The 18,637-nt window shown below is 37.9% G+C and overlaps 2 protein-coding genes across 17 annotated transcripts in view; both read right to left on the bottom strand.

Moving 5' to 3' along the window:
* Positions 1–14,923, bottom strand: part of LOC133518960 (alpha-catulin) — a 131,631-nt gene extending 116,708 nt beyond the window's left edge. For 4 of the 8 annotated variants that reach the window (XM_061852774.1, XM_061852771.1, XM_061852773.1 and 1 more), the window contains exons 1-2: positions 14,695–14,923; positions 4,710–4,884 (exon numbers count right to left, since the gene is read on the bottom strand). In XM_061852774.1, the coding sequence (XP_061708758.1) occupies positions 4,710–4,884; positions 14,695–14,781 (262 nt within the window). In that variant the 5' untranslated portion in view covers positions 14,782–14,923. Of the gene's footprint in view, positions 1–4,709; positions 4,885–13,966; positions 14,265–14,694 lie in introns of those variants that run through there. The other 4 variants (XM_061852779.1, XM_061852778.1, XM_061852776.1 and 1 more) reach the window with 2 other exon arrangements.
* A 566-nt stretch (positions 14,924–15,489) lies between these two features.
* Positions 15,490–18,637, bottom strand: part of LOC133518959 (myosin-IIIb-like) — a 53,507-nt gene continuing 50,359 nt past the window's right edge. For all 9 annotated transcript variants that reach the window (XM_061852766.1, XM_061852761.1, XM_061852763.1 and 6 more), the window contains one exon: positions 15,490–18,032. In XM_061852766.1, the coding sequence (XP_061708750.1) occupies positions 17,675–18,032 (358 nt within the window). In that variant the 3' untranslated portion in view covers positions 15,490–17,674. The remainder of the gene's footprint in view (positions 18,033–18,637) is intronic.

The raw sequence follows: 18,637 nt of genomic DNA, 5'->3' as shown, positions 1-18,637 counted from the left end.
TGTGTACGACTTGTTTTTATTCAGCTTTTTAATAAGGCGCCACTGATGAACTTAATTACGAATTTTATTTGCTACCTTCATATTTGTACTATGTAGTGTATCACGAAGAGTCATTATAAATTTAGGTTTAAATTTGCTTCCACTGGCCGCCTATCCATGCGTTGGTCTGATCAAGACAGACCAATTTAATTCTGCACGGACTTGGCAAGCGACATAGTGTGAAAATGCTACCATAGACGTCAAATTACAGGCGAATACGAGAAAATTTGCGCATATGTAAGTTGTAAGCGCGTATAAACGATAGCCTGAGTGAAAATGCTCTATAAATGATTTGAGTGGAAATGTAAAATTACGGATCAGCTTCAAAGTACTGAACGTTAACAACTTTAAACATGTACGTAAGCGAAGCGGATGCAAGCAGGAAGGGGCTATAATTAAAGCGGTAAACAGCAATAAGTCTGACTGTTAACTGCTTAAATCACAGGATACAATCTTAATTTTACTACTTCGAGTTTGGGCCGAATTTTTGTCCAAAATGTATTCATTTTCGCAATAAATACTTAATTCTTGTACATATTTTAGCGCCACTTTTATTTAAAATTTGGGATGGAATAAAAAGCTTGAAAACTTTTGTTATCTCTGTACTAAATAGGTTATTTAGTTCTAATCTTCATTCTAAGATTTTATGTATGCAAGCACCTCACCGAAACACTCGGTACAGTGACATGTATATCAATACCTAATACATCCAACTACACTATATTTAACACACAGGTTATCTGAAACTTAAAAAACATATTTAATAAACAAAACAAAAATTCAAGGCAACATGGCTGAATGTGGCACTCTTACTTTGATGTTGGGATTTGAAATGAATTAAAAACAACATAATCGAGAAGAGTAAAATGATCATATTTTTGTCAAGGCAAAAATAATTATAGCGACCCTGTAAGAACACCGACAAAGGAAGAGGGTTCCAAATAAAACGAAACGCTCGTAAATGTGAACTTTGGATTCTATTAAGGGCTGCTGAGACTGCCGAGAGGAAGCACAATTTATTTGAGTTATTTTCTCTTGAAAATTATGGAAAGTTTGACCTCGCGTTGTCCGTTTCTATATATTTATAGGTAACGCAAAAGCTACTTTATACGTAATCCAGTTATCGCGAATATTTTTGATGATCTTGGCATAAATATTCGAAAAAAATTTACATACTTAATACTATTTTACTAGAAATGAATACAAAGTTTCAAATTGATTTGTAACAAATGTTGCACGTATCGTACGTATGTTTAAATAAATCTAAGTACCTAGATATTAAAACTGGGTTCTGAGAAAGACTAAAATACACATACTTATGGAATATTGTCACATTATTTCATATTTTGATGGATTCGATTTAGAAGGCGATGGCCAATTGGCTGACAGCGATTTTACATAATTTCTCAAATATGTATGAATGAATACATAATGAGTTTTAACCTTACAACATCAAGAACCTTTGAACGTCAAACTTCCTACATTTCACTGCAGCGGGTCAAATTGTACTATAACCACATGAATATTTCTGTCTTTAGGCCGGCACTGTGAGGAAAGAATATGCCCGTACAATAGAGGGTATCGGAGAGATTTATAGGTCACGCAAGCCAGCCTTGATTAAAAACGCTCTAAATGGGTACATACGAGATACGAGACATTCATTTCCTCGGTTTTCCTTTGTAACTTTGTTCTGTTACTGGATTGCCTTTTGGCTATAAACGACTTAATTTAATGCAGCGAATAAATGTCGTAATGTTTGTTCTTTTCTTTTACCGTGCTTTATTTTCGGTAATGATTTATGACATATTTTTATCATGCATTATTTTATAAAGAACATTTGCCGATAAACGTACAGAAATATATTCTATAAATGTGCCAATATTTTATTACACATACATGCTTAGTACTTATACTGCATGTATTTTTGATACGACCACATTTCTAAGGGTAGTTAGTATAGGCCCAAATGAATTAAATTGCATATGTTTTAGTACAAAATTATAACTTTTATTTTTCCTTATAAAAAAATTTGGCACGCAATGTATGTATTGCGTACATAGCTATCACTCGGGACACTTGTGACGTCGCATGAGTAAGTGCGACGTTTTGAATATAAACAAAATCATTGCTTTGTTTGTATTCAAAATGTCGCCCTCACTCAGCTGTCACGAGTGATACGTACGCAATACATTGCCGCTCGAAAATTTTCCAAAAAATTATTGCAGTTTGCTAGTTACGGCTTAGTTAATTAAATATTCCCTATAAATTCGTATCATAGCACTCAAACCTACGCCTCATTTCGATTTGCGGTTGTATTAAAAATGCCTACAGGCTGTAGGTATATCAAGAAGATTTATATTAATGTCACAACTTTTAAATCTTGTGTAATAAAGGATTTCATTGCTACGACTAAGTACATAGTTGAAACTGAAACCCCACCATTTTTAATTTAAGTCGACAAGGGAGACAACATTGTTAGAGGTCACGTCTAGATGAAAATACCTTCGGCACTATTTGGGAAAATGGCACAATCAACGCAAACTTTCCAAAACTTCCGCGATTTCTATGCAAATTTATTATCCTTACTCGTCTGAGTTATTCCAGCTCAAATAAAAGGCGCGGAATGAACAATTTGATTTTAAATTTTAATATTAGTTTCAGGTTTTGCTTCCACGTAAATTGTAATAATTAATAATGCAGAACGGTAGTGATATACCTAAACACTTTATTGATTATATATTAAATTATTTAGATATGTAACATGTAATGTAACAGCATAGTACAGTAAGTTTATAAGCCAAAATAGGAAAAATAAAAAGGGAGATAGCAATACATGTTGGTTAATGGCGGGATTCTGGGCTAGGACTGCGGTAGGGTTGCCACGTCGTCAAAGCCTAGGCAATTTTTTTTTGTAGATCTAAATCTATGTCGTGTCCCTCGGATGATCACTATCATCCGACGTACGGATATTGAACGGTACTGATATTGTTTATATAACATGCAACATATAATATATATGTACCAACTTTGTTTGCAAACGTGCCAATTTCAATACGCTAAGTACATAACTCTATGTATTCTTTTAATTATGTATGAGAAATGTAATGGAGATATAAATAAACTTGTTAAACATGAACAAAAAGATATATCTTTTATAATTTTATTTGTGAATTGTAATGTTTGATCATTCCTAGCACTTGCGTAGTTAATAAACTTGTAAAAATACGTTCAATCTTTAATCTAACGCCTTCTTTGACTACCGAATATATTGTAAGCCTTTGATGATGTATCTCTTTGACCATCCGATCTATCGGTACGGCGCAAAGGTAATTGCAGATTAGGTTAAACGATGTTGCCCTTAAATTATTGTCTAAATGATCAAATAAATGTAGGTAGCTTATATCTAAAATCGAGCATATCTGCTGTGCTAGGACTAAGCCGTGGAGCACGATGCATTTGTCTGCCTCTCGCGACGGTTTAGATAGAATGGCAACTGAAGCGTCGGTGTGTGTTGCCATCAGAGATCCCTCATATTACGAGTAGCATCTCACGAGCGCTACCATTGTGTTAAGATAAAAGTGGACGGCCGTGCGAAATCCGCTTGTTCATACAAACGCACTGTAGGCTGAAATTCGGCTCTCATTGACATATGTAAAAAACTAAATTTGTTTTTTTTTTTTTATTAAAATTGGTTTTGACCACCATTGTTATTGTTATTTTTGAATTTGGGACAATTTGGCATAAAAATTATCGAGTTATGATTTTCTATCGAAAAAAAAAAATATATGCGGCAGGACCAAAAAATAAATTTATTTCAAAAACCGCAAAGAAAAACCTTAATATTGTCGTAGATTATTATACTTGCTACGAATTATTTGTGATTTTTTGGCATGCTAAATATTTCCGTCAAGGGTGCTTTTTTTAAATCGGTTCCATGGAAAAGTTGTAAAAACCGAAATTAACATTTTAAAGTTTTTTTTACTGAAATAGGGTTAGCCCATCATTTTTATGCTGATCTTGAAAAAAGTCGAGTTAGGTTTTTTATTCAAAAACAATGTATGGAGCAGTATGGAGGATATTACGGTTTGTATTGCGGTTTTTGAAATAAATTGATTTTTGTTCATGATCCATACATTTTTTGGAATAAATCATAAATACTTTTTGTGCCAAATTGTGCCGAATCCAAAAGTTACATTATATTTTTTATTATTATAGGAGTTAGGAGAATTTAAACATTTGTAAGGAATTCGGAATTGTTTAAGCTTAACCTAAGTATATTATATGCAGTTTGTTCTGTACTCTGTAGGTACCTAAAATAAGGCACAAAGTACTTATTATAATAATAATTGAGAGCGCACTATTCACCAACAAACTGTCTTCAGTTTGGCGGAGCCTTTGTATGTAATGTATATAGTCATAAGTATTTTTTGAAATAAAAAAAAGGTTTTCGTCCCTAATTCTTACTCGTATAATAAACAATAATGAACAAATCGAAAAAAGTCAAACGAAGGGGCATAGTTATGGTTAATATACCTACATAAAATTATGTAAAAATATTTTCCATAATATCATTATACTCAGAGGAAAATGGGGACTACGTGTGTATGGAGAAGCGGCCCTGTTCCTGTTAAGAATCAGCCACAGAACTGACGAGACGCCAACGTACATACCTGCGGCTCGCGCCTCCTTGCACGCCAGGACCATGCTGTGGCGTACGTCGGGGTTGTCGTCCGCGATGGTCTCTCCCACGGCCACGAAGCGCTCGACCGCGCAACACACGGCTGCGCCAACGCGCTGCACGGCAGCGCCGGAAGCGTCGCCTCGTGTCGCCACCAAACTACTAATCTGTGGAAGAAAAGCTTACAGATACTTTACAAGAAACATGATATTTTATATATAGGTATTGTTTTAATAATTATATAAGAGTAGTATGTAGTATGTGTTTCTTAATAGTCTCCATATTTAGCTCTTTGCATTACCTGTTGACTTTATGAGTTCTACATCTCCTGCTACTAAAATGTTGTCTGGAAGAGATCGCTTTTTAGCGATAAGGCCTGTTTTATTTTCCTTTAATTTTTCTTATTTTGTAGTTTCACATGTATGTCAAATGTTTAATTATTGGTACAATAAAGAATATTTAGTACTTACTTAAGAGACTGGTACTTTGCAAAATATCATGTGGGCCATTGGGTTCAGTTTGTAATAGTACCTAAATTGTTACATATTTGATTTAAGTATCTGCATTTGTATGTACATACAAATAAGACATTACGAGCTACACAGGGCAATTCGAACGTACACTGATTTCAGAATAATATCTCAACGATGTAATTTAGTTATCATGCGTTTCACTCGCGCCACAATTAAATACTTACGGCCGAAATACCCGATAATGAAATGACATTATTTGGATGTCATTCTGATTTTTTCAGTATACATTCAAATTGGCCTGTAAGTGTGGCTTTTACAAGCTCCATAATTTGTAGTAAAAGTACAAATAATTATTTCCTAATTTTTTTTGTTTTAAAATAATTTCTGTAAGCATTGAAAAAGTTATCATTTGGAATAGCCGAGCTTGCATTTACTCGGATCCACTGGAGGTCAACAATAATTCAGGCGTTGCAGTTAATTAGTGCAGACTTATTGTCTTATGAGAATTTCCAACAGTTTCAATGTTTTGGCTTGTTGCTGCGTCTAAGTAAGACTTTAATTACTGCAGAAGCCTGCACTACTTGTAGGAAGTATCCGACAGTTTCAGGACGAGAATACCATTCTGCTTTTGTTTGTAGGTATATTTTGTCCGTTTTTTAAATAACATAGGAGGCAAACGGGCAGAAGAATCACCTGATAGTAAGCGATTACCGTTGCTCATGGACACCTGCAACACCAGAGAGGTTGTCGGCCTTTAAGATGGGAGTAAGGTCTTTTTTTGAGAGTTTGAAGGTCACATCGCTCCGAAAATAGCGCTGGCGACAGTTCCACGGTTTAGCTGTGCGTGGCAGAAAGTTTCTGGAGAAACGCACAGTCAAACAATGTACGTCCTTGTCGTCCTAGACGCAAGTGATAATACCAAATATGTGACCTAACCTCCCCTACATACATTGCATCTAGCCTAGGCATCTGACCCAAGATTTGAAGTTTCTTTTAAATTGTACCTTATTTCGATGCAATCCATTCTATGTTATAATGCGATCCTTCATATAGGTTGGTAATTATCAATTTTTAGACACATAAAAACTCAAATAAGTAACTCGGTTTTTACTTAAAAAAATATGCAATATACACCGTGTTTTTTTTTTTATTTGCGTTAATTTCGAGGGTGCATTGAAAAATGAATGAAAATATTTAATTCAGACACCAAGTATCCATATTTTTGTCTACAAGACTGTGTTAGTAAAATAACAAGAAAAATCTTAAAACTAAAGTTAACATTAATGTTAGTGGAACACATAATGCTCATTGGATCTAACATGCATTGTCATCCAGTGAGTTATAAGAGGGCTATCCACCCTTTCCGCAATCACCCTCAGGAGAGTGTTGGTGCTGCCCCGCACGCGGTCCCACAGGGACGCCACCCTCTTACGCAGCACTGCGTGGAAACCGTCTGTGCTCCACTCAGCGAACATTGCTGACGCGCTGCAGCGCCAGGGCAGCCCCAATAAACCCCTGAAAGCGTTGTTGTACTGGACACGCAGAGCACTAAAGGTTTTTTGGGTGTAGTTGCTCCACAGGTTGCACGTGTACAGGTTTTGGCAGTAGGTTTTAAATAATGTAATTTTTACCTCACGGGAACAGCGAGCAAACCTGCGTGACAACATGTTACCCCTAACCGATAGTGCTCTGCGTTCCCTCTCCAGGTCTTCATTATCTTTTTGAGTGTCCGTGACCCAATGGCCCAAATATTTAAATTTTGTAACTGTCTGAAGAGGAGAACCGTCTAGGTTAATAGGTGGTATAGAATACGTTTTAGTACCAGACTTAAAGACTAAGATCTCACTCTTCTTGACATTATATTTGAGCCCGTGGGCCACAGAGTATCTCTCACATATACCCAGCAAGACTTTTAATGCGTTTATTGAGGGGCTCAGCAGCACCATATCGTCGGCATAGCTAATATTATTAACAAAACTGCCGTCCACTGAACAACCTACACCAGCGCTGCTGAGCTCCTCAATCAACCCATTTACATACAGATTAAAAAGTGTGGGTGACGTCAATCCGCCCTGTCTCACACCACATTTCATTTTATATGGGTCTGAGTATGCCCCAGCCCATCTCACAATATTTATTTGATGATCATACCAATACTCAAACATATTTGTTAACTCAACGGGTAAACCAGTCCCGCTGCGTAACTTGTGCCATAACAACTTATAAGATACAAGGTCAAATGCCTTCGACAAGTCCAAAAAACATGCAAAAACTGGCGTGTTCCGCTTAGTGTAGTATTGAACAGTATGCTTGAGACACAGTATAGCCGATTCAGTTGAAAGTCCGGGTCGAAACCCGAACTGGGCATCATGTAGGTTGATATGTCTATTTAGATACGTGTTAAGCACACTGTCCAATACCTTCGCCAGTATAGTTGCCAGCGAGATTGGTCTATAGTTGGACTTGTCGGAGGCATCACCAGTCCTATTTTTTATAATGGGCACCACAATGGTTTTCATGAGGTCTTCAGGCAAGTAGTTGTGGCGAATACAGCATGTGTAGAACATCGCAAGAACCCTGGGAAGATGAACACCCGCATGTTGCAGATGCTCGATGCTAAGACCATCGTGTCCGGGTGACTTACCTCTCGTCATTTGCCGTACAACCTTGGATATTTCCGCTGGTGTAATTCCGATTAGGGTACCATCCCCACGAGTCCCAGCATCGAGCACCGGCAGCCGCCCATCCACCTTCAGGGGTTCCACTTTGAACTGGTTCCTAAAGAGGTTTGCGATATCACTCGGCTCACTAACACTGTCAACACTTACCGGAAGGCTCACCTTAGGGTTCATCCTGTTTGTCGATTTCCAAAACTGTACAAAGTTCTTAGATTTATGATGTGAGGCAATAATATCCATCTTTATCTGGTCTTTCTTATTTTGACAGTACTTAAGTTTAGCTTTAAAATGTTTTCTGGAAAGGCACATCTCCTCATATAGTCGGCCCGACTTAGGCTTACCGGACCTGCACCATTCCTGAAAACATACTCTCGCCCTCTGGTGAGCCCCCCTGACGTGTTTATTCCAGCCCGTAATACGACCCGCTCTGTGATGTTTTGTATGACAACTGGCAACTGAGGCCTCTTTAAGTATCACTATAATTTATCGTTACAAATCTTTCGATACTCGTTTATCTGAGGTAGCTCCCTTTCACCCCATATTATACCCCTCGGATTGTCATTTCCCAGATCTACACTCTGCAAATTAGTTTTAGCTATATTTTTACTTAAATTACATACTATTTCCAAAGGGAAGTGATCTGACCAAAACACGTCATAGTGTATCTTGACGTCAGTAACTGTTAGTCTAGCCGCATTTGTCGTTACACAGTGGTCAAGCCAGCGCACACACCCGTGACTGTCGCTGACATAGGTATACGAGTCCGGCGGCAAGAGTTCAGAGTCTACTATGAATAGTTTTTGTTCACTACAGAAGTTGCTCAGTTCATTATAAAAGGACATGCCGGGGTGCGCATTAAAATCGCCTAGCAAATATATCAAGTCCACTTGTTCACTATCTATAATAGCATATATTTCTCCTAAACATTCCGTAAATTCGACAAGATTATCGTGTTCGTCAGTCGGCATATAAATTGAAAAGACTATCATAGACCTGTCACCCATAGTAACTCTGATTGCTGTAAGTCTGACACTTTTACACTGGATTACAGAAACACACGTAAACCGATTTCTACGCCACAGGATCGCAACACCCCCATGAGGGCGGCCACGTAGAACTCCTGCCGATAAATCAACAGCTGTCGTGCCGCAGTACCCGAAACCAGCGTCAGCAGTTCCCAGTAGCGATATATCGTGCTGTAGCAACCAGGTCTCAGATAGTGCGATGATATCAGCTGATTTGCACAGTGACCTAACACACTCGATAGATCTGGAGAAGCCTTTACAATTAAAGGATATGAACTTACTTGTTGTACTATCCATTATGTTGAAGTTCAGCTCTTTCCTCATTTTTCTTGAAAGAAAAGTCCACAAAACGCCTAAACAGTACCCCTTCCGGCCAGAAGTTCTCATTCAGAAAAATGTTTAACTTACTTTTAGGTACTAGTACTTTGTAGGCGTCATAGCCACGGTCAATTTTCAAGTTTATCTTTTTCAAGGTCACATTTATTTGTGTCTTGCTGTGCACATGTGTAGATATGTCATTTTCTGTTGTGGACTTGCTGACATTATAAATAAATAGTGGTATTTTAATGTCGGCAGCTTTAAAATTACCACTAAAGTCGGTAGCAGCGGTCCCCATTTTCCCCACGATTCTGTTTCTTAATCTACGTCTCTGGACCTCTATCCACTCCTCGGCGGGGTTTTCGGTTTTCCATTGCCCGGGTTCTTTCAATTTATTCGCAAAAGATGTTTTCCTATTAACAACGCACATTCGTGGATCCGATTGCGCGTTCTCCAGGTCCGTGCGTGACATCGGTGGTTTTGCAGGCGCTGTCTCCTTACCCGTATGCAATACTTGGGCGCACATTCGCGGTTCTGATTGCGCAGCGCCCATGCTGCCTGTGCGTGCATCCTGCAACATAGTCGTTTTCATACGCGCACTCACCTCCTGCAACATAGGTGGTTTTACTTGCACAACGGTGTCAGTACGAGTATTAGTCATCGATGCTTCCGCACTTGATACGCGGTTTAACATACGCGGTATTGAAGGCCCATCAGAGTTGTTTACGTCGATTTGTCCGTTACTTTTACTTAAGTTTAAGGTAGATATTGGTCGATATGGTGCTACCGGCGGCTCGAGTACTTGTTGGGGGCTGTTTAGTGATGAGTTACTGTTGTTGGGACTAGATCCAGATGGAAAATGTTGCAAACCCATAGGCCCACTATCGTAGTTGCAACTATTTTGTAGGTAGTTACCTCTCCGTGTATTTACATTGTCGAAATCGTTCCGATCGGTTAACGACGAGAATTTTAAATAGTCCACTTCTTTCTTTAACTCTTGAAAGGTATCTAAGGTGACGTATCGGTCTTCAACAGCCTTTAATTGCTCCCTTAATACCAGTAGATCTTTAAGGAGGCGAGTCGCGTCCAAGTGATCAAAAGTTATAGGGGGCAATTTCTGTAGATCTCGGGCTACAAATATAGGAACAAAATCAGGGTCCGTCATTTTAAAGAGTGTAATTATGTCGTCGATATCTCTGCAGGTTTTTTTGTCACCCTTACGAATCTTAATTCGCTTGTCCGTTGGAATGGAGTCGTATAGCATTTTTTTCGCACAAAGTATCTCTTCTGGCGTAAACGCCGTGACACATATACGGCTTAAACTGTCTTCATCCATAACATCAAGTTTATTTTTTACAAAGGCCAGCACTTCACTAATCACTAGATTACATCCAGTACATTTCACAACTTTCGAAGCCATTGTCACAAACTAGTAACGCAGGTACGCTGCAGTCTGACACACGCCCGACACCTGTGATGCGCGCTCGCTAACTGACGCGCATTCCTGAGCTGAAATTAAGTAACTTTCTCAAAGACACCGATATTCTAATTAACTCCATTTCGGAGATAATCAATCATTAATTTTTATCTTATAAGGCCCTTACGAGCGTGTATACTTGCCTTAGGGCCTGTTTACTTATTGATTAGTGTTTGGTGCGAGTTCATACATTTGCTACTAAACGTAAGTACTATCTCGGACGATCGACGTTCGAAATGACATTGATATGTCACAGTTTTCAATTGTTTGGTTGAGTTAAATGTAATGCCCGTGTTACAACAACGCTATATGCAACATTTAGTTACTTTTTATAAAATTAAAAAGCCAAAAAATATAAAAAAAAAATTTTTTTTTTGAAAATTAACTATGCCATTTAGTTTCCTTAAACGTACTTACCGATATCCCGAAGTTAACGAAATTCAATAAAAACACGGTGTATAAACGTACTTAAATTGTTTTATTTAATGAATAACTATCACGATAACTGAAGACTGTATTAGTAAAACGACATTTATTTATATTTTTACAAGCTTGCCCTGGAAGTACGTACAATGTATATTTGTGTGGGTCACGCCTTAGAAGCTAAATTTGATCCACTTCCCGGTTTCCGATTGAGCTAAAATTTTGTAAGTCGAGTGACAGTGCAATTATGGTATGTACCGTCGAGCTGATCTGATTATGTAGACAGGTGGTGGCCATGGGAACTCTGTGATAGAACAACGCAACCAACCTAATTGTGTTTGGGGTTTTTAAAATGGTTTCGATGAGTATTAGATGAGTATGAGTATGAGATTTTATATCTTTTTGTTACTTAAAGTATGATTTTAAAGTAGATGTAATTACTTGTAACTTACGAACACAAGAGTTTTGTTCTTCAATATTCAATAGGTATTATGGCTAAAGACTCCGGCTAATTTTGACACAATTTGGTAGCTATATTTAAACGGTGAGGAGGAATAGCCTCTAAGGGGGTAAATTGTGAAATGGGAGAGTTGAAGTTAGTACGAATCGAGCGCAAGCTAACTAATGATCTATTTCAAATGCATGGAATAATGCGTTGAGCGCATTCCAAAATATAGCTTCCTATTAACCAGGATAAATTAGATCTGTTTTAAATCAATACCAATTGCAATTTACTACCTCACGAGTATATAAACTACACCCCGATTACTAAAAACTTCGGTTCAAATCATGCCAAACCGAAAGTCGTAGTTTCATATACCTATTGATTCATACTGGTAAATTATAGGAGTGATATTATAGGATTGTTCCGAGTTAAAATATTTCATTGATACAATATTTTCGTTGTCACTTTTGTTACCGTAGGTACTTATTATTAGGTCATTTTTAGGGTTCCGTAGCCAAATGGCAAAAAACGGAACCCTTATAGATTCGTCATGTCCGTCTGTCTGTCCGATTCTGTCACAGCCACTTTTTTCCGAAACTATAAAAGCTATACTGTTCAAACTTGGTAAGTAGATGTATTCTATGAACCGCATTATGATGTTCACACAAAAATAGAAAAAAAACAATAAATTTTGGGGGTTCCCCATACTTAGAACTGAAACTCAAAAAATCTTTTTTCATCAAACTCATACGTGTGGGGTATCTATAGATAGGTCTTTAAAAATGATATTGAGGTTTCTAATATCATTTTTTTCTAAACTGAAAAGTTTGCGCGAGAGACACTTCCAAAGTGGTAAAAAGTGTGTCCCCCCCCCCCCCCCCGTAACTTCTAAAATAACAGAATGAAAAATCTAAAAAAAATATATGATATACATTGCCATGCAAACTTCCACCGAAAATTGGTTCGAACGAGATCTAGTAAGTAGTTTTTTTTTAATACGTCATAAAAATTAAAAAAAAAATTTTTTTCATCAAACCCATACGTGTGGGGTATCTATGGATAGGTCTTCAAAAATGATATTTAGGTTTCTAACATATTTTTTTTCTAAACTGAATAGTTTGCGCGAGAGACACTTCCAAAGTGAAAAAATGTGTGTCCCCCCCCCTGTAACTTCTAAAATAACAGAATGAAAAATCTAAAAAATATATATGATATACATTGCCATGCAAACTTCCACCGAAAATTGGTTCGAACGAGATCTAGTAAGTAGTTTTTTTTTAATACGTCATAAAAATTTAAAAAAAAATTTTTTTTCATCAAACCCATACGTGTGGGGTATCTATGGGTAGGTCTTCAAAAATGATATTGAGGTTTCTAATATATATATTTTCTAAACTGAATAGTTTGCGCGAGAGACACTTCCAAAGTGGTAAAATGTGTGTGTGTGTGTGTGTGTGTGGGGGGGGGGGGGGCTGTAACTTCTAAAATAAGAGAATGATAAAACTAAAAAAAATATATGATGTACATTACCATGCAAACTTCCACCGAAAATTGGTTTGAACGAGATCTAGTAAGTAGTTTTTTTAATACGTCATATTATTATTTTTTTCATCAAACCCATATGTGTGGGGTATCTATGAATAGGTCTTCAAAAATTATATTGAGGTTTCGAGGCGTGTAGCCGAGCTCGCCATTCATACTGACTGTATACCTACTACCTAAGAGTATGTATGACAATTGAATAAAAAGAACTACACATAATCACTTTAAATTATTCACTATCTACTACTGCAACTTTTATAACCGCAGTCTGTTATATGGAACGATTTCATGCAGTACTTACTCATATAATTTTCAGTGAGTATAACGTATAATTTGAGTAAATTACGGAACATAGGTACTACATAAAATTAGCCTAGATATTGTCAATATACAATGAATATGATAATTGTTTAGCAGCATGATCAGTTTAGCATTGGCGTTCCATTATTTCACATAATGCTTGTAAAATTCTAGCATCATACCAAAATTGTTGAAGTATATCACTCTTGTTTATACTTTGACGTAGCTAAAAAACAGCTGTTATCACATTATTGAGAAGCCTATTCACAAATATTCACTAAGCACAACACCAGGCTCTTTCTAATTATGTGCGGGGCTCAAAGGAAGGGCATCAATTAGCGCATCAAATCGTTTAAGACTTCGTGAGCGACAGCGGGCTGGCCGGGTAGCGGGGTGAGCTCGCGGAGCTTCGATCAAGGTCGTGGTGGCACGCGATTTGCCAGGCTGCCTAGCACTTGTTGCGTCTGCTCCTTAAGCCAATGCCACCATCGAAGGATCTGCAAGCTGGTCGTGTTCACTATCAGATGTTCGTGACGTTATGTTGTTGTTGTCGTGATAGGTACGGTACCTGCGGGTCCCGACGTGTGAATTCGTCGTCATCGGAGAGCGCGTCCATGTCTGAGAGGAGTGCGCGGGCGGCGCGTGGCGGGCGCGCACGTGCTCGACGTGCCGGACGCGCGACACCGTACCGCGACCGCGCCGCTCTGCCCGCGTCCGCCGCGGCACTGCCCGGCCCGCCGTGCCGCTGCCGTCGCCATCGATCCACCCAGACACCCCACCCGACCTGCCCTACCCCATTCCACTCTACACCGATACAACACCACGTGGCCGCCCGCCCTTAACTCATAAACACCGCTGAATGCATCGCCATCATGCACTAACAAGTATTTTAAACTATCTATTACAACATACAAGCAAATCTATTATTACAAAGAATGAATTTTATTCATAATGTTTCCTCCAAAATTTTATTCAAACTTCCCGCCAAACGAGCGAACCCAATGCGACGGCGCGGATTATGGTGCAACAGTTTGTTTTCGTGGGCGGGAAATTCTAACAGTAAACGTCATGTGACGTAGTAAAACCGACGTGTTTTATGGTGTAGCCGTGCCGAAAATAAAATTATGATTTTAGCCTACGCATAAACTTCAGAGTTCTCGTCAGAGTCCAAAACGACGTCAGGGTACGGCCGCTGACGCGATTTAGTAGTATTGTAATGAGTAAACGTCACAGTACGACGGCGGGAGGGTGCTGAAATTACAATATTATTGAGTAAAATTTTGGTGTATTTCATACCTGTTTGATGAGTGGTAGTAGAGTTCTTTCTACGGAGCGCGTTTTTATTTGCGAGAGGTCGAATTCAGGCAGGCCAGCGGCCGCCATGGCTGGCGCGGACGCGACTGCGCGGGTGCGCGCGCACCCGGCGCCGCGCCGCTATTGGCCGCCGTCGCCGTCACGTGGCCCGAGACGGTCCGAGCGGGCCCGAGCCGCCCTCCGCCCGCCCGCCGTAAACACGCACTGTTTAGTTTTACACGTACTCGGTGGGCTTATAAAACTACAGCTTTACGGGATTCACTTTGTTTTGATTGCGGACGCCGATTTGTACACACATGGCGTGCATCAAGTGTGACAGTTTTTAGCACGTATATACTTGTATATATATATATATTGATTTGTTGGTAGAGTTGCAAAATAAAAATATTGTTAAATTATGTTGGTAATCATTTATTCAACTTGCTGCTCTCTAACATAACTACAAGTATGTAAATTTTCTTAAATAATTGCAAACCGTTATGATTGTTAGTGTACGATTGAGTCGACTCTCGGCATATTCAAGTAAATTTATTGACATTGCTATGTTATGGTACCATGGAGGCATGGACTGGTCTGATGACGAAGACCGAATGTGGCCGTTAAACGGCTGCAGTAAACTACCATAAGCTAGTTGAGTTTGGGCTCGTTAGTATCTGCACTGCAGTCTACAGTCTGCGATAAAATAAAAGCTTATTAAAGCGGTAATTTCATCTCATATCTCAGTATCAATAATTACCTAGTAGTGATGTAGGTATTTGGTCGAGCAGTAAAACAATATTTGTATCAACAATATTTATTTTCAATTCATTCCATTCAAACAACTAAAACTTACGAGTAATCATTGGCACATTATCACAAAGGTTGTCAATGATATATGTTTATTTATTTCTTGCTCTACATGTATGAAATGGCAATTAAAATAATTAATAAAGTAATCAACAACAATATATATGCAATTATGTTCTCCTGTGAGATCTAACTACAATAACCTGACATTTTATCACACACAAATAAACTAAGAGAGATACGAAGTAAAACAATCATATTCGTGGCGATAACATTAAAGCGGGGTAAAGTTCAGAATGTCGGGTCATTCCAAAAATAGACGAATAAAGTGGAAATATGGCTAATTTTCGGAATTAGCCGACATAATGCAACAGTTACAATAACCAAAATACACCTTATGGTCATATTTTGCATGTCTCTTAGTTCAGTTGTCGTTAATATAATAATATATCATATACAAGTTGGGAACGACTAAGCCGGCAGATTATAACCACGCATTCCTGAGGTCATAAGGAGCATAAAATGTTACATGACTTTTGGTATAATTAGGCAAAAATATTTTATTTCTTTGTTTTCGGTTTTCTGCATATGACAAGTTATATTACTTCTTGGCAAAAAATATAAATTACGATAACTAGTATTATTTTTCAGATGAATTTTGCAAGTTTCCTTGAAAACTTTGATGTCTGACACATAGTGGCAGCATCGCAGCCAAAAACGCGTTATTCAACGATATTACACAAGCAAATTCTTACAAGAATTGTCATTATCTCTAAAACAAGACCGAATTCAGAAAACGCGGTTCAGAAGACACCTTGAAAATCTGTTAGGTTAGTAGTTTCCCTGTAGATATAAAATACAATACGTATAATAATACTGATGAAATCCATGAAATTGATACAAGATTACACAAATTTATTACAAGACTCTTACAGAAAATGAAGAGAATATCATAACAAAAAATTACCACTTATGCAATACTCTAATATAGGGAATAAGTAGTATTAAAAAAAATTAAAGTTATGCTGTAGGAAAGCTACCTACATATATTAGAAGTTAAACTTTGGTAATTGGTTTTATAAAATAGATTTGAAAACATATTAGTAAATATATTTAATCTAATAGAATCATTTTATTGGTGGTACGGGAACATTATTATATACAAATTGTCAACTAAAGGTATATCTTACTACCTAAGTATTTACTTATTTATAAAATAAAATAAAAGTAGTCGATTAGGACGGAATCAGTAACAACACGATAACTGTAATATACAAATAGAATAAGAATATTACATACAGGTAAAGCATGATATACTATTTTTAGATTATTTGAATGCGGTATGGTATGCGCATTCCTGCAAAATCTAGGACGGTATTCAGTATTCATAACTGTTATAAGAATATAAGCCAAGATAATCATTTATAAACTACTCATGGCAAAGTATTACTCGTATATATACCGACTAATTATTAAATTTTAGTTATACCTACATATGTCTCTGTGGAACGTTTTCCAACCTTAATGCAAGTCATACTTTTTAAGAAAATCTAAATAATAAAAGCCATGTTATGTGGTGTTCATTCTTACATATAAAAACAGTAGTCAAGTCAATTCAACTGGACTACGTGATACAGGAAATCGCAATAATTATGGCGTACTGTCTGCCTGCGTGGTGTCTGTCTGTGTGGTTCTCGAGTGGCGACCACGTACCGGAAGACGTAGCGTGGGAAGGCCCCAGACTAGATGGACCGCCGATCTGGTTAAAATCGCCGGAAACGGTTGGTTGAGGGCAGCGAATAACCGTTCGTTCTGGAGATCCTTGGGGGAGGCTTTTGTCCAGCAGTGGACGTCTTTCGGCTGAGACGACGACTGTCTGTACTTAGGCAATCTGTCATTCTGCTAAGGATTCTCGATCAACTTTATATGTTTGTGATGAACATTAGATAGAGTCGGACCAAGGTAACTCTGCTTGGTATTTGCAATGACAAAGTGTGCGAATGTCATCATTATTGACAAATTTCTATGAAAATATGACAAGACTGCGTAGTCAGTTCTGTCCAGGGGACTGTCCAACATCCACGATGTTTGTCTAGTCACTGAAGTCTTTGGAATCCGTTAAGCCTAGCGTTGACCACAGCATCGTTTTGAATCGGAACGAGAGACACGGTTGTCGCTAGTTGTAATAAACGCCCATACTGATCTGCGGTCTGCGCTTGTTGTACAGCGCCTGCTTGGATCCGGTACTATCTTGAGAACTGTCTGACATCCACGGACTTTGTCCGGGCGAATTTCTAACCTTTCGTTTCCTTAAGCTTTCCGTCGGACCTAGCGTTGGCCTGAGTAGCTGTTTGAACCTGAACGGGCCTTCTGTATAGTCATCGTCAGAGCTGAAGATAGGTGTGGCGAGGATTTCTGGCGAGTTGCGGAGAATCTTTCGGAAGTCTGATTCTGGGTCGTGTGTTGGATTGTATACTGGCCGCGGAGGTGGGTCTGCCTTGTGCGACTGCTTTACTAGCTCGATTATCTTGTTACTGAAAACATAATATTACACTTAGAACAACTGACTTATTTCAGGATAAAGTAATGTGGTGCAAGAATACTCTATGGGAATAGCAACACATTCAATAATTATTGTATGAGTACCTAGGTCAATTAAAAGCAAGCTTTTGTAATTTTGCAGTTTGTCGTGATCAAAAAATTTTATGAATGAAAAAGAACGAATTAATAAAGTTAAATGAAAAATTTAAATTGAATTATACCTCTCGCGCCGAATGATGGTCCCTATGACAATTCCTTCAAGTCTCTTTTAGTTGGGCTTAATTAAAATAAAATAACAGCTATGTTATTACAGTATTTATACTACTTAAACGTTACATTTATAAATAAATGTATGTGCTAAACTTAAAAAATATCTAAGAAAATTTTACGTGACAATTACTCTATATAAAGATGAACTGTACAGGATATCTTAATAATTGTATAGGAACCATCATTCGACGCGTGAGGTACGAGTATAATGATGGACGTCGAAATAGAAAATCATGTAGCCCCCTTAGTCACATCAGGAATTTGAAAAAGTACCGTATCTATTATATGAAAAAATAAATATTACAATGGATAAGCATACACTATGACA

Source organism: Cydia pomonella, chromosome 6 (assembly GCF_033807575.1).
Source record: "Cydia pomonella isolate Wapato2018A chromosome 6, ilCydPomo1, whole genome shotgun sequence".
Lineage (NCBI taxonomy): Eukaryota > Metazoa > Arthropoda > Insecta > Lepidoptera > Tortricidae > Cydia > Cydia pomonella.
This window is presented reverse-complemented; position numbering and strand designations above follow the sequence as displayed.